The sequence below is a fragment of the Anticarsia gemmatalis genome, chromosome 26, assembly GCF_050436995.1.
Source record: "Anticarsia gemmatalis isolate Benzon Research Colony breed Stoneville strain chromosome 26, ilAntGemm2 primary, whole genome shotgun sequence".
Lineage (NCBI taxonomy): Eukaryota > Metazoa > Arthropoda > Insecta > Lepidoptera > Erebidae > Anticarsia > Anticarsia gemmatalis.
The window spans coordinates 575,749-593,777 of NC_134770.1; the positions used below are offsets into that span (position 1 = coordinate 575,749).

General features: G+C 34.3%; 1 protein-coding gene across 5 annotated transcripts in view; it reads right to left on the bottom strand.

Annotated features, from left to right (window-relative positions):
• Positions 1-18,029, bottom strand: part of RhoGEF2 (Rho guanine nucleotide exchange factor 2) — a 243,736-nt gene that overhangs the window by 167,895 nt on the left and 57,812 nt on the right. For all 5 annotated transcript variants that reach the window (XM_076131552.1, XM_076131553.1, XM_076131551.1 and 2 more), the window contains 11 exons: positions 17,892-17,951; positions 17,693-17,793; positions 17,223-17,346; positions 16,607-16,670; positions 16,084-16,256; positions 15,436-15,593; positions 12,302-12,410; positions 11,796-11,907; positions 11,287-11,415; positions 10,619-10,678; positions 10,301-10,369 (listed from right to left, as the gene is read on the bottom strand). In XM_076131552.1, coding sequence (XP_075987667.1) covers positions 10,301-10,369; positions 10,619-10,678; positions 11,287-11,415; positions 11,796-11,907; positions 12,302-12,410; positions 15,436-15,593; positions 16,084-16,256; positions 16,607-16,670; positions 17,223-17,346; positions 17,693-17,793; positions 17,892-17,951 — 1,159 coding nt within the window. The remainder of the gene's footprint in view (positions 1-10,300; positions 10,370-10,618; positions 10,679-11,286; positions 11,416-11,795; positions 11,908-12,301; positions 12,411-15,435; positions 15,594-16,083; positions 16,257-16,606; positions 16,671-17,222; positions 17,347-17,692; positions 17,794-17,891; positions 17,952-18,029) is intronic.

The window sequence follows — 18,029 nt, forward strand, 5'->3', positions numbered from 1 at the left end:
AGTTTTAATTTAGGCGAAAATAATGAACCATCGGAAAAAGAAATGCTAACTTGTAATAGATAGAATCGCAATATAGAAGAAGACAGTCGTATGTATAAGTTATCAATATAATTAAATAGAATAATACCTCATTAGTATCGTATTTAATAGTAAGGGGAATAAACATTTTGTCTTGGATTGCCTGTTGTTTCGGCGTAGGTGGTTAAATTGTGGTTAAATTAAAACATAGAACCTTATATACTTAGGACTATCAAAGTTACAATTTATTAATTTTACCACTAGTTAAGAAGGTATAACCAGAAAAAATCTTTCCAATACTTATATTTTTTGCTAAACATGAATACTAAAACGTAACTTTATCCTAAGAAACTCTATAAATACGAACAGACCAATAAAAAGCGACAAAACGCGACACGAATTCAAAACAGAACTATAAAATAATATCTCTTTACTATCTTAGTAAAGATCCCATCGTTTTGTTTACCGTCACGGTGTGACCTTGACCGCAAGGGTAGCAATGTCACGACGGAAACTATTTCATTAGTACACATTGCGTGGTTTGATCGATGGCATCGTTTGAGCACTGACGGAAAAAGAGTAATGTATATTGAATGTTTTTTGTAGTTGATTTATGTTTCGTCTTTTACATATTTTTTATTAATTAAGCTATATGGATGTAGTCGAGTTTTCGAAAGGATTAAATAAAATATAAACAAGGCTGTGTCGTTAATTGAAAAGGTCGCAATGCCAACTGAAAAAGCTTTTATTTTAGCAACAAAATATTCTGTTTTTACGAAATTTTACAAACGGAAACAAATATTTCACAACGAATTTTATTATTTATTTTAAAAAATGTCGTATGAAAGTTTGAAACATTATCATACACAGTTATATACATATTTGAATATAAAGGAAATATGCGTAAAGCCATTTGTTGAAGCCCGTTATTTTTAGTCTTAGATCATTCAAACCAATAATTTATAAAAATAATGGGGTTTTTTACTAAATTCATACACAAGTACCACGAGGAAAGTCTATCATATAATTTATTAGACATTCTTATTCAATTCTACATTCGAAATACTACGAAACGTGAATGTCCGCACAACAATTTAAATCTATCTATCTATTCAGTCCATTTCTACCCACTGTTAAAATGGGCTCTGTTGAGTATTATTATAGGCATCTATACAATATTACTCGTTTTAAATTCCATTGATAGGTGATCTCACACCTTGTTAGAATAAATAGAAGTGAATTGTCAATTGGCATCAAGTAGTCTCTAGTAGTTCGCATACAATTGATGGGAACATTCATATTTATGGTATGGGGTCTTGTGAATGAGGGCCTTGTCGTTGTCGGTGTGAGTCCTCTATAAATAGAATTTACTAATATTCAACCAATTATTATAATTATCAGCTTAGCCTTTCTTCCAAGCTATGTTGGAGTCGGCTTCCAGTCTCACCGGATGCAGCTGAGTATCAGTGTTTTACATGGAGCGACTGCCTATCTGACCTCCGCAACCCAGTTACCTGGGATAACACGATACCCTTCGGTAACACTGGTTGTCAGACTTTCAAGCTTCTGACTACTGTTAACGACTGTCAAAGATCTTCCAAAACGACAGCCGGGACCCACAATTTAACGTGCCTTCCGAAACACGGAGGAACTCGATATGTATAAGATGGTCACCCATCCACAAATCAACCTCGTCAAGCATGGTTTAACCTCAGAGATCGATCCGCGCGGCTGTTGTTCTTTAAGCCACGAGCTCCTCCTAATATTCAACCAATTAACGTCTTAAAAGTTGTTAGGATCTCGTTACAATTAAACTTTCAATCGTGCAAAATTTCCCCACTTTCCTATTTACCTCATAAATTGTCCCTTCTTAAACTGCGAATCTACTTTCATATTGAACATAACGCTGAAATATGCTTCAGTTTAAAGAAATCTTGTATTTGCGATACGTTTTGTAACTGAGCTTTTTTCGTTAGTAAGGTAGTTTCTTTGGAAATACTCTCAGAACGCATATAATGATGTAGCTATATTGGTCAAAATCGGGGCTCGATATTAGTACCAAAAATATCAAAAATAATGATTTGTCATTCAAAGCGTGGCTCATAAATATACAATTTTAATATTAATACAATATAATAAACATAATATCCAGTGAATTCCTTCCGGCGGACGCACAAGTCAAGGTCATGTGGTTCGATATCAGGTCATCAATGTGTCACATTTTACATGAGCGCTTAAAGGTCAACATTATTTTTAGTAAGTGTTTGTATTGACTTATGTTTTATTATAGTTACTGTTTATTGATTTTTATACACTATTTTAGTAGTTGGGAAGAAAACTTCACACATATTATGTGCTTAAGTTGGATTTGTATGAAGAGACCTGGACGGTCTACTTGGATGATTTCAGCACAAAAATTTTACTATAATGGTATAGTTTTAGTGACCAGACTCGCGAAAAGAAAAGCTTATTTTTCGTGGTAATTACTCTTTCATTTTGTGATATATGTGAACTAGATTTTAACATATATCTCATAATCTTAAGTATGTTTTATGCTTAAAAGTGTCATCTCTAATCTATGGGTATACACATACAAAACTAGCCATCCAGAATAAAACGAGCAAACTTTTCAATAACAAAAACCATATAATTTCACTCATCATCCATTAACATATTAAACTAAAAAGCCACAGCCTACATTAATAAGCGGTGTATACATAAACGTTACTGCGTCACAATGCAGTGGTTCAATATGGGAGGCCGTCCTATCCCTGGCTATAACTACACTATGTATAGCACACACCATGGGAGAGACTTGGTCGATATTCTCGTCTTTCCACTAGTTTTAAAATGTGGAAAGTGCTTGAGGAGAGAAAGTTTTTGTATAGGAATTGGTTTTGATACTTTGAGCTTGTTTTATAGTTTCGATCTTTGATTAGGGTGATAGCATTGAATTAAACGATTATTGCGGACTATTGGTTAGAAAATTCTGTACTATATTATCTAATTTTAAAAATGAAAAGCAAGAAAATTACTGAATAACATATGTATGAAATCCCAATATAAAGGTCTCATGTAGTAATGCGCGAGCCTGCCATCCATACACGTTACCGATCTCATAACAGCCCAGAATTTTGACTGACTCAAAGACAGTTCATATTATAAAGTTATCGATAAAACTACTACACTAGTCGGGGAAATGAAGTTTTTGAAAAACTAACTGTAAATCACGAATATATTACTACTAGCTGACCCGCGCAACTTCGCTTGCGTCACATAAGAGAGAATGGGTCAAAATTGTCCCCGTTTTTGTAACATTTTTCAATGGTACTCTGCTCCTATTGGTCGTAGCGTGATGATATATAGCCTATAGCCTTCCTCGATAAACAGGCTATCCAACACTGAATGAGTTTTTCAAATCGGACCAGTAGTTCCCGAGATAGGCGCGTTCAAACAAACAAACAAACAAACAAACAAACTCTTCAGCTTTATAATATTAGTATAGAAGTATAGATCAGTAATAAATGAACCAAAATCGTTGCGCTAATATGTAGCTACAACCGTTTTCGGAGCGATTCCCTGCTCATGAGTTGTGTAACAAATCAATTATTATCTAAATGGAATACATGATGAATTTAGATAAGATACACAGGTGCTCACCGCTCGAAGCCGGTTGCATTCATTGATATTTCTGGCGTTGCTTATTTAAACAAGCTTACGACGGGCTTAATATAACCATCAGCTTCAGTAAATCCACTTCGGGTTCTTTGAAAAAATCGTTTTAAAATATCCATAAATTACGTGGAAAACCATCTCTGATGATTAAAAACTAGGCAATAAAGTAAATTAGCTAAACTCCGTGTGCGTCTCTTAAATTCACTAATACGTTTACTTAAATTACAATGCTACCGATCTAAATTACAACCAGTTCTCTGGTCTCTGCCTATCAGTTTTTCAACCATATTCTATGCATCTAGATTTAACAGTGTATACTATAAAACAAATCAAAGCACTAACATAAAAAGCCGCTCATTTACAAACCACACATACAAATAAACAGTCAACGTAATCCACCAATAAAGTAAAGTACTACCGATATTACCAGTGGTTATATCTATCTGGGAAATAGCGGAAGTCAATCAAACCGCTTACGATAATACGCCACAATTTCCCTACCTCCCTCCCTAGTAGGGTGACGCCAGACAAGGGGTCGCGGCACCGCAGTCAGAAGTCGGGGAAAAACATACGTAGACAATATTAGAGAATGAAGCGGAAGTCTATGAGGATTAAAAAAATAGATGTACAGTGAAAATAGCATATTGTACATTTGTCCACTAGCTGACCCGCGCAACTTCGCTTGCGTCACCTAAGAGAATGAGTCAAATTTTTTCCCGTTTTTGTAACATTTTCGTTCCTACTCCGCTCCTAATGACCGTAGCGTGATGTTATATAGCCTATAGCCTTCCTCGATAAATAAGCTATCTAACACTGAAAGAATTTTTCAAATCGGACCAGCAGTTCTCGAGATTAGCGCGTTCAAACAAACAAACTCTTCAGCTTTATAATATTAGTACAAATAGAAAATCATTTAGAATTATATTATTCATTTGTAATAACCACTTCTCATAAAAAATAGCTATAGAAATTAATAATTGTGAGAATACTAAAATAGTATGCAGCTGACAATCATAGAAAGTTTTCAGTTCAGACTTCGTATAAAAAAACTAGTTTGTAACAAATACAAAGAAATGTCAAGCACTGCTACGCCGTAGTTTAACAGCCTACTAAAAGCATCGTAGCAAGTTTACAAGTCGTAGCACCGTATACCTGGTGCTACGACTGTACGTCACAAACGTTTAATCGTCACGACACCGCAGTATAATGTGGAATACCGTTTATATATCCATTTACTTCACTAATCTGTCGTTATAAAAACGCTGGCGTATTAATTAAACTGTCAGTTTGGATGGCTTCTTTTTACGTCGGTCTTAGAAACTGTGCAGACTAGTTTAGATTTAGAGCAATTTACATAACGTATTATGTAGTAGACATTACTATTATATATAGCATGTTAAGGAAAGAAGCATGAGAGAAATCTAGACTATCTAAACTATAGAGTTTAGATAGTCTAGATTTCTCTCATGCTATTAACAACTCCTTTCTTGTGTATTATGAAATAACTACAAGTGTAGTTAACTATTAACATAATAATGTTTGTTTCGTTAATCCCGAATACTAAAAGGTAAACCTTCAACTATCGAAATAATGTATTTCCTAATATAATGAAAGATGCGCTACTGATTTCATTTTTCTATACCTCAATAGCTTACTACTATACTTCGACGATTATAAACATGCGAACTACGTCATATTATTTCATCGGACACTCTTGCCCATACAGTCACAGTCCTATGTTTCTTTTGATCCACGTGTTTGCAACAGTCCAAGTATAGGACAGAGAGTTAGAACATAATTACTTGCCAATTTACTCAACCGAGAAACCAAAGCTGTATACCAATCAACTACAACACATCTATGCTAATATTATAAAGCTGAAGAGTTTGTTTATTTGTTTGTTTGTTTGAACGCGCTAATCTCAGGAACTACGAGTCCGATTTTAAAAATTATTTCAGTGTTAGATAGCCCATTTATCAAGGAAGGCTATAGGCTATATACAATCATGCTACGACAAATAGGAGCAGAGTACCATTAAAAAATGTTACAAAAACGGGGATTTTTTTTACCCATTCTCTCTTGTGTGACGCAAGCCAAGTTGCGCGAGTCAGCTAGTTACTTCTATTCCTAACACAACAGTGGTATATCAACTCCCACATAACAACTAAACAATGTATTTACATATTTATTTATACAATTGTAAGACAAATAGCACTATTTACTTGTTCCAATTTAATACTTGAATGATATTGTACCTGTTTCATGTTTAGTTTGATGTCAATACGTGGTAATTTAGTATTACTAAACTCTTGGTAGTTGACTTTAACCCTGAAATTATTAGTTTACAGCTGTTTTGCCAGAAAGGATAGACGAAGATGCAGAATTAGATATAGCTAATTGTACATAAAGTGTATAATATAAGCAGCAAATTTACGACCATTTTGAAACATAATACTGGATTGAGTAAAGTTCGCTAATGTCTTGACAGAGAATACCATCTACTATAAACATCTTCTTTATTAGAGACTCTGGCTTTATAAATACTTCTTATGTAACCAGAGACTTAACGAAGATGCATATTATAGGTACATACAATTTTAAAACACAAACCATGATTGTAATTGATTGATAACTTCATTTCTGGATTACACGATAATTGGTACTCAAATCCAAAATGGTGCAATTTTATGTAACAAAATGAATACTATCACAATGCAACAGTATAAAATTACTTTACCAGACTGAGAATCAAAACTAGGAGCACTGTGACAAACATTCCCAGCCTACGAATCAAACCTGCTGTTTAGTCCAACCACGCAAATTTAAAATAGTTACTTCACTACTCCCAAAATCAGTGAAAGCTTTTAACTAAACGTGTTAGCCTACATAAACAGGCCTCTAGGGACAGTTTACAAAGTTATCCAGCTAATGTTTTAATGGCCTAGTTGTACAGTAATAAGTTCAAATAGTTTCATATTAGTTTGGAAATTGAGTTTGGATTGTGAGTGAAAATTGACGGGAAATTGAAAGGTTTAGGTACTTTATAGGCATTGCTTTTTTTCTGCAGATTTCAGTAAAAATAATGTTTTTACTGCAGTCTTTTTACGATAAGTACGACTAAGTACGACCATGTTAATAAAAGTGTTTTCCAGGATAATATTGTATCAAAGAATAGTAGGTCAATATATGTATGTAATCTTGGAAAACATAATTTGAAATATTTTTGGTAAAAAAGTGTCATAAAAAATCGACTTAAAAATGATAATTAAATTTCATGATGATGATTTTACTTGAAAATCGATACTAGGTAAGTAGGTAAGTATAAATAGTTATTAAAATTCAAAATCTTAAGAAAGACGTAAATAAACACGCTTCACGAAATAATCGCATTGTTGACCTCCCGATCAACATTCGTAAGATAAAATCCACATAACCTCAAATTTATCAGAACATTCGTATATAAACATTACCGCTATCTTACCAATACACTAAACATCCAAATATGACCACAATATAAAACTTAAAATTCGCACTTGACACTAAAACACAACACAGATAAATTACACTTTTTTACACTAGTTACAAGTTCGAAACGAAAAAAGTTCGGAGGTATTTCAAAATAGGAATTTTCGATCGTAATTTAATCGAAATTAATAATATTTCGAAAATTAAATTCACTACAAAAATAAACAATTTTCAATTAAATTTAATGAATTTAAACAATAATTTAACACGAATATTTAATTGAAATAAAAAAATGCAACAACAAATTGCCGAAAATACAATAATTTTATTGAATTTTTAACTCAATTCGTTCGAAAATTTACCAGTTTCAATTTGAAAACTCGCGGGAATTATGAAACACGAATATACCGCGCGGCCTGAAACGTCCGACCGTCGCGAGCACGCGGTCTATACTCGGGAGCTTTCAGTTTCAGAGGGGATGGAAGCAGACGCGATTGTTTGTGTCAAACGCAATGCCAAGTTTTGAACTTGACGCCTATTCGTTTTAGAGTGGGCTCGTTTTGTTTTGAGCTTGGATAATTACGCGTGTATTTTGTTATTTGGATGGGGTTGGGAGGAAAAAAAAGAGTATTTTGAAATCGTGGAAGGCCAGAAACGAACGTACTGTTTTATGACCTATTTGTATTAGAAAACATATTAATTTAATTTGGATATTTGACAATTAGAAAACTTCATACTCAGGAGTATGAATTTGAATAGGAAGAAATAAGTTAGAAGAGATTGTGTAAACTGTTTTTCATTAGTCCGTTTACAATTTCATGGAAATCATGACTCTCGCTCTATAGAGACTATAGAGCGACCAGTAGTAGATCCGACTGCTCACGAAGTTCCAGGTTGGATGTCCAGGTTAGACTAAGTGCTATTGTTTTTCTTAATTTGGATAACGTGTTTTCTTATTTTTCTATTTCAATTTATTTAATTTCTTAAAATTGAATTTGGATAACGTGCCCCGCACATGGCAATAGGCTCGCTCTTATTCCATAGTATTCTTTTCTCGCAGATATCTCTCGATGTAATACTATTTAAGGGTTATCGATATAATAGAAATACCAATATTTTCATCATCGTTTTTGCGTTATTAGATCATTTATGCAAATCTCCTACTAATATGTATTAATTTACCTTCACACAAATACAAGTTCATAATGATTGTATAATTGTTGATAGCACACGCGAATATAACTCGCGGTTATTTAAAACTGTATATACATTGTTTTATCGAATGCAGGGGTCAAGAACGAATGTTTATTATGTCTAGGTCTAAAGTGAAGATAAAAAAGTAGTGCGTTAAGTTATACAATAAGATATTATCGGATACTGAGCTAAAAAGTTTAAATTTTATTCACAACTTACTTTTATATAAAAATATAGATATATAGATGTAAATGGGTATTACCCGAAGTTTTCTTTTAGTTCCAAGAAATAGGCCCGACTACTAGTTACCGACAAGTTCCTTATTAGGAATCGATACTAATGCAGAGTATATAGAATAAATGCAAAGGTCTGTCAGCCAATAAGTTAAGGTTTCACGGCTTTTAGGGTTTATGTATTTTCATGAAAAGGCCAATGAAGGATAGTTAAACGCCAGAGTTTTAGAAAAAAAAGTTGTACCTAAGTGCAAGTACTACTTAAAACATGACCGAATTCCAATCAAACCTAGGACTTCGTTACATGTTTCCGTTGTTATAACTAAATAATATAGATAAAGTTTTTACCGCGTCAAAAACACGCGAGGAAGGACCCACACGGGTAAGTAACTACTATTAAAGACTTCGCCAAATTCAAACCCAGGACTTCATTACACGTTTTCCGATATTATAACCAAACAAAATTGAACAAATCTTTACTACCAAACTCATCTGTCTTGGGCATCGCAATGGTCCAATAATAAATTCATTCACAATTACGTGAAACAACAACGACCAGTGTATACGGAGCTCTCGACCACTTTGATACAGTACTAGTGAAACGTTAGTGAGGGTTCAAGGTACGTTGGTCAGTGAAACTGGAAGCGTTTTGATTTGTTTTGAATAATTAATTGGCACTTGAAAGGGTAGGTTTATAGTGCCAGTTTATGTAATAAAATGTTTTGATTTGAATGGCTGTTTGAACATTTTCAATGCGAAGAAGAGAGGGATAGGGCACATGGAGGGCTCCAGTAAGGTACCTTCCGGTAATCTGGGTTATAAAACGTATATTTTAGTTCCTTGATGTGTATTCATTCAAGCAGTTTTTTATTTCAGTTTGTAGCTATTATACAGAACTTAGTATTTTTTCGATATAAAAGAAATTTAATAATTAAGGTTCCCTGATCCTATAATATAAGGCATTCACATAACTGTATATTAAAATACCCCCGAGTGTATACATAGACACTTTACTCACACACTACAAATTCACACATTTTTTACTTAACCCAATCAAGCATCAAAACACTTCATCACAATCACAAACACACACAGCAAGTATCAATCACACGCAGTCGTAGTAAATCAACGATATATAAACAGCTGTTATATACACATTATACAATACATAGCACGCGACTGTATGTCAATGAACGTATGTAATCATTACTGTTGTATAATCGTTTGTGTAATAGATGATTAACTTCAAATATTGTACTGATGAGGTCTCATATTTAAAATGTTATAGAGAATTATAACTTTTAAATTGAAGTCATTCATCAAGTCAAGTCAAGAACACGTATTTAAGGTTCTGCGATTATTCTTGTATCCGTTGTACGGTATAATACGTACTAAAGTTATCGAACGTACACGTGCACGTAAACTTTTTACGTATACGCTCATGTCACTTGACATATAATAACGGAATTTGACTAAAGGATCGGTCAAATGCATAATGTCAGATTCAGCATACCACACAGCGGTTACTAATTGGTCCCGTGTGACAAAAAAATAATACAATACAATGCTACGATAGATAGAAAACGAAGTAGTTGTCTAGACAAATTACCTAAACAACACCTGCTAAACGAACAAAGTACGTTAAAATCATTGTGTTCACAATAAAACCAGACCAGACGTAAAACCTGTAAATAGTGTTGTATAAAAAGACTTACCTATAACAGGAGGTGTCAAAGTCTGATCCCACGGCGGTTCGTCTTCAGTTTTGCGAAAACTTCGTTCCACTGTTATAACAAAATAACGTTTAGTAAGTAATAAGTAAGTATAATTCATAGAATATTTTTTGATTATTATTATGGCCGATTATAAAAAAAACTGGGCCATTACCATAAAACAAGATTATTTTCCAAAAATGTATGCAAAATTGGAATGACGTCACAGAACATAAAATGGAATCGCACTGGTTCAGAGATTTATTTTACGTGTTGTTACTGCACTTCAATGTATTTTATAAGTATAAGTTATGTACTCACTGTTGAGAAAGTGTCCCGTGCTTGACGCCTTCCTCGATTTCTTGTCGTTTGAATCCATATCTGCAACAAACATTACTAGACTTAGAATAAATCGTATAATATATAAAAACCTTCCTAATGAATCACTCTGTCTCTTTAAATCCTGTTACGTAGTTTCTGGGTTTATAGTATATAGATAGAGGAACTTTATTTTGTAACCCAGTAGATATTTCTCTTGCTGACCTTTACGTCATTGCCACAACATTTTAATAAATTGTACGTTAAGGCTCTCATGAATTACTCTGTCTACTCGCAAAAACCGCACGATAATTCCTTCAGTACTCTTGGAGCTAAGCGCAATCAGACAGACTTTTGTATTATAATAATTAGGCATATAATGTGGTTATTAAATAACTTCTAGCTAGCCCGGCAAACGTTGTTTTGCCATATAAAATGTATGAAAATAACTATTAAAAAATGTCTAAATATAAGAAATGTTAATGGGGGACTACCCTTATCACTAAGAGGTATGAAAAAAAAGACGTAGGGCGATTCTCAGACCTACTCAATATGCTCACAGATTTTTATGAGAATCAGTCAAGCCGTTTCGGAGGAGTGCGGTTACGAAAATTATGACATGACAGTTTTATACATAAGACTATTAATAATGTATGTATGTATAAACTCACTGTTAGGTTGGTTGCTATGTATACGTTCGTGGATGAACCTCGATATTCTGTTGTTGTGATGTTCGCCGTCTAAACAACAGCCCTCCTCGACGGAGCGGGCGCAGCTGCGGTGAACACGTAGCTTACAGTCTGTACGAAAAATATAAGAAATATTTAGTTTTCAATATTTTTATTCACTCAATTTGTGGATATTAATTCTTATATATAGTAATCCCAAGTGCTGTGCTAGATAATTGCTTTCGTTCTTGTTAAGTTTCATAATAAATCCGCAAGAGTCGTTTATGGTGGCATATGTGTGTGGCCAATGTTTACGTACACTCTAAACAGTCACTGAAAACTCAGACAGGATCAATACTTTCAATCAACTCGGGATTTGAACCCTAGACCTACGTGGGGCTATACACACCACCAACGCGCAACAGAAAACATCAAAAGACATAATTTATACCTTAAGTAGATATGAATATATTTTCATACTCGATATTCTAGTGATATATTTCAGTAGGTACCTGCACAGACGTAGGCCTGAGGCGCCAGGCCCCAGATGATGTGCTCGCAGTGATGGCAGTGACCCACCGACGTCAGCGCTTGCAGCTGTAAGTGGTGGCCGCGGACTACGAACTGTGGACAAACGAATAAGTTGTATTAACTACAGTAAATAAATATCATTTAAGAGCTCATGGTTGAATTTATTCTTGTATATTAAGTAGACATGGTTTAGTAGAATATGATTAGTGGTGTGTTGAAATATTTCATGATACGAAATCAACTGGCGAACCCAAGACTTTGACAAGCATACTACATTAAATTTATTCTGCGATGGTATGAAATGTCTAGAAAGGAAATCTCAAAAGCTCGAAATTTCAAATGCTTGAGATATAGTGTAGAACTAATACTTTAAGCCGTAGGCACCTCTGGATGCGATCGGGAAGGCTCATTTTGGTAGTTTTGTGAACATTAAAATATTAAACTTTAATCTCATAATATAAATGTCAAAGTTTTTATTGATACTTACAGGTTGTTGGTGTTGTTTAGTGATCTGCTTAACCCTCTGCTTGTACAACTTGTCGCGTTGCAGGAACGACGCCCGCGACCCGCCCACTGCCGCCGCTACTGACGCGGGCCTGAGAATATAAAAACATTCATATTAGTGCCAACCCGCACTTGGCCAGCGTGGCTCCCCCTCGTTTTGGAGGAGACCCTTGCCCAGCAGTGGGACAGTAATGAGTTACAAAAAATGCCATTCATCTAAGAATATTGAGAGCATTCATGTGACTGAAATAATTTGAATTGGTAACGATCAAAGAAGAAAGTAACGTTGGATAATGTAGTCAGATGTGTGAATTGATAGGATTTTATTATTTTGGTATTGATTTAAAGTAACTTGAAAGTAATTTGGGCAGATTTAAGTGATTTTATTGATAAATAATTTTTATTTACCATATATTATGAAAGTATTTTTTTTTTATTTCTTATGAGTTGGTATACAACTGCAGTGTTATTTCTAAACGTATAAATATATGATAACAATATTATATTTCTTATGTAACAAATTATGCAACAACATCTCACTAGTTACAACATAATAGTTTATTCTTGTAATAACTAAATCATGAATAGACATTACATAAATAATAATAATTTAAACAATATATTAAGTACTTCATATAAAACATAATATTTTCCTTGCATTATTATATACTTCCTAGCAAGATATTTTGGTATGCATTATGACTTCATCTCAATAATTATATAATAATAACTATATGTGCATTGTGCTGTTTATAACACTTACGAGTCACTACAATACACACTGCTGCTGAAACTAGAAAACCGACTTTGAACATTGCCTATTTTTGCTTTTTCAGGAAAAAGTAGCACGGCGGAAATCTTCATTTATGAAATTACAGAATACGCTACATTCCTGGTTAAGAACATTTATATCTGAAAAACTACTATGAATGCTTAGTATTATGGTCAAGATCGATACCGGCGCCAGTTATTAAATCACCTACACGCACTCTCTGCATATAAACAATCTTATAGATAATAGTCGTAGATTTTCGACAAAAAACTTTTAAACTGCTTATAAAAATGATTTATTAAAAAAAATAAAATGATTTATAAAGTAAAAATAAATTGCTAAACAAACCGTAAACGATCTATTCGAACGACTATAAGGCGATGAGAATTTTAAAGGTTACGATACCTTATATGTTAACCGACATTTTTACCTACAACGGACATCGGATTTGGGCGGACTATGACCAATATAAGCATTCGTGTACAAACCGCAAAAACTTTTATAAGCATATCTCAAAAAACACGACTAATATTTCCACCCAAAGACACGTGTCAAATGTAATGCATAAATCGAACAAAACATTACATTGATTACTAATGCATTATAATACTTAGAACTTGCATTCACACAAATAACTTTACTTACGTCAATGGTTTTATGGTTAAAACAAAACACGTTTGACGTATGTTTTCCTAATAAAGTATTTAATACTCAACATTTTTACAAATATAAAGGTTGAATGACTAAAATAATAGTGTAACTGTCCCACAGCTATGCATGGGTTTCCCCATTAGATAAAAAGCAAAACCTATCAAGTATGAAAGGTTTCATCACGATATTTTCCTCTACCATTATACCAATAGATAATTATTTTTAATACACATATTACTACGACAAAATTCGTGTTACTTAGTACCTATAACCTAGACCATTCACGTAGGATTATACCCCCTATATACTGATGATATACATGGTCAACCTCAAAGTCGTTCAAATCACGCAAAAACTTCTGTCATAGCTTAACAACTGTTATCTTTGACAACAACTGGGACCGACTTATAACATGAAGACGCTCAACTCAAATATCACTAAACGTACATCTATACAATATTTCTACCAAAAGTTATTTAACACACTAACAAACCCATTTACTGAACATTTACCACGATTATGAACAGAACACTTCATTTGCAATGGAAAATTACTATATTTTTACAAATATGTTCCACTCACTTGTTAATTTTTAATTTCTTTTTAGATTTATTCGTCTTTGGCGACTGCCACCACCGCCGCCTAACTTCCAACGCTTCTATATCACTTATCTCTACACTAACCATTGTTATTAGGCCCGCGACGAACACTATACTAAAAATAATTCAGGAAATGTGACAGGAAAATGTTGTATTTAATTATTATTGTGTTATAAACTTGGGATTGTAGGTCTGTTGTGACTTATATTATATATTATGACGTTTGTTATATGATATAGTGTAGGCAGAGTTGTATTAAAATATATCCGCGTTTTACCATTAACAATGTTAGTCCTATGTAATAGACATAGCTTATTTTATTATTATATAATATCCCTACGATCGGGCTACAAAAGTGTGTAATATATTTAAAACAGTTACATTGACTAGATATAAATATATATAAAAGTAGTTTAAGTTTTACTTAATTAAAATAATGATATCTACATCTTATTATAATTTAAGTTATTGTCCTATTTGTTGTTAAAATTGGAAAAGTCCAATATGTTTTTATATCAGTGCATTGTGGTTAGGGGAATCACTATTACAAATACACAATGTTTATGATTTGTGTAAATATGTTTAAATTAGATTTGTGTTAATTATAGTTAAGTAAAGTTGAATATTTGTTGGTTTATTCAAATAATAACAGATTGTGGTTGAGAAAGTTTGGTTGATTGTTGAAGTAGAAGCTAGAAGACAATAATGTGTAAGAGAAATTGCGTGAGTCGCGGGCGGTCGGACATAGGTGTGATAGGTAGTGTAGATAAACGGTTTTTGGTATTTTTTTGTTATTGCTATTGGATGTAAGGATATAATTAGATTTTACAAATGGGATGTTTATTTATGATCTTTATTACACAATGTGTATAAACCATGAACTTGAAGTTAGAGCAACAAAACCGGTTATTTAGTTTGTTTATAAGGGCTAATATCAATTTTCGAAGTGACCAATCGTATAATGTGTATGTTTTATGATGCGCCAACTGGCCACAGGAACCTGATTGACAGCTTAACAATAAGATAGTGAATCAATACATATTAACCCGGGGCATCGTTACAGGTGGGTAGTAGTACGATATAGTACGTATATACCTGCAGTGCAGACACAGCGCAGCAGCGATGAGCGCGGCCAGCAGCGTGTGGTGCGTGTCGCCGTGTCCCCCGTGCGCGTCGGCGCCGCACGCCGCCGGAGCCCCGCGCGACACGGCGCGCAGCTGCCCGCACATCAGCTGCTCCACCACCACCAGCTCCTGCGGACCACGGACAATGGATTAACTTTTAAAAAGATGGACGTACACGACAGCGAACGTATACCAGATATTATTATATTAATACGTAGAATTTCACCCCCTTCAAAGTGATATTTCCAAAGAACCTATAATACTCTTCTTCACTTCCTAAGAAATTTCAACTTTCTACACCCAATAATTTCAACTATACATTGTTTATCAATCAGTCACTCATTAATTTAAAAAAATCATATATTGATGTACTTTAACAAAATGTTTAGATAACGTTCATACATATACCTAACGCAGTATAAGAAAAATATAACAATAAACACTATCAAATAAAAATCAAAACATAGACCTCAAAATTCACAACTTAAAACTCAGCCAACTCATAAAACTTAACTTTTAACCGAGATTTACTGTATGTAAAATCAAAATTATCCTAATTTATTACCTCATAAAAACGAATTAAATCTTCACTTTTAATCACATATTTTAACTCCCATACCTGCGCCTTGTCCACGTCGCACTTGTCGATGACGGCATCCTCGGGCCCGTACAGCGTGCCGAGCCCCACCTGCCGCTTGACCTGGAACTCCGTGAGCTGCTGGCTCAGCTCGTCCTTCGCCTTCTGCCGAGCCTTGCGGAACACATTGCGGAGCAACTCTTCCTTTTCGTATTCTAAACAATAATTATATTGTCATGAAAAATCTGTGACTTCATACTGGTTTATTGTTAAGTACAAATCTCTTCCCGCAATATAACTAGACACTTGAACCTCACATTGATCAGGTTGACCATTAAAGACCATATCATGGTCCTTTAATGAAACTTTGCATTATAACTGATTGAAAGAGCAAAAGAACTCTTTGCTACTTCATTCTCTTTATATAACTCGGTTTAAATAGTTAAATAATAGTGAAAAGTAAATAACTAAACAAAAAGATGCCTAAATAAAATTGTTCTTAATAAAATATCTTATGTTTCAGGTGTATTTAAACATAAAAAATAAGAATTATTGCAATATTTACCATTAACTAAAACATGTTCGATTTCATTAGCCATGTTCTCGTCGACTCCACTCAACTGTAGTGCCTGTAAAATTAAAAAGCAACACAATTATTACTTAGTTTTAATACAATATTTTGGTCCAAGCGATTCCCGTATTAATAAAAGTACTATTGATTGTTTGTTTATCCAATTTCTATTGGAGAAAGTCCAAAGTCTCGGATTTTCCTCAATAGTATCCCGCAGGTTGGTAGCGTGCCCGCAAATATAACAAAAGGCTCCCCCTTATTACATGGGACTATCAATATTATCGACGAAATCTAGGTTAAATAGATACCACTACATTTGTTTTGTTATAAGTATGTGGAGAAACGAGGTTATCATGTTCCTCCAACACAAAGGGAGGATCCTCCGACCAGGCGAGGTGATCATGCCTGGTGGGCCTAGGCTGCCCGACTGTTGTTGTCGGGAACTTGTATATATAGTCAATTGCAGTGCAAACTTCGATAGCGCGATTCAGGACTTGTGACGTCAGTCAAACTGCGCGTGGTTTTTGGTTGTGCGCTGGTCCCGGTAGATGTCGCTGCATGTAGCGATCCGCTACAGGTAAGTACATAATAAAGGAAGTATGGTCCATACCGCGTTGGGCACTAAGAAGGTGGAGTGTATTTCGTAGGCCCAGCGGCGCAGCGTGTGGGACTGCACGTTGCTGGCGCCGCGGTACCCGTCCGTCAGCACCAGCAGCAGGCACGCGCACGCGCATCTACACAATTAACACCAAAAAACTATTGTATAGTATGGAAACATATAACAATACAAAAAACATATAATACTGTCTAAGAGAATCGGTGTCGTCGAACAACTCGAACGCAGGTTGTCATAGTAGGAAATAAACAGAATGTAGACACAGGGTAACGGACACTAAGTCGAATGATTTACCAATTGAACGATCGAGGAGAAGTGGTAGTTTTTTCCAATGGACCCAAAGCTGATGCTCTTAATCAAATTTCTTGTAAAAAAATAGGCTAAAATAATATGTTACCATGATTTGTTACATAGAATATTGATAAGGCATAAGGCATAGAATATTATAACTGTGTTTCACGTACCTTCTCTCTCCGAGCAACCAATTGAGCAGTACAGCTGTTCTCGCTTTAGACTCGCGCACCGAGCGAAGGTTCGAGAACAAACTGGAATATGTCGAGTTGTCCTGCAAAATACAACAGTAAAGTTAGAGTAACAGTTTACTAACGTGTTATTTTAAAACGGTCAAAGATTAGGTATTATATTTTTATTTTTTTTACTTACAGATGCTGGTGAGTCATCTTCTTCCATAGATATGATGGCCCTTTGAGGATCTGAACATGGCTGAAAAAACAAAAAAATATTTCAAGTTTACAATAACATATTTGTGCTAACAAGGATAGGACTTAAAGTTTACTTAGT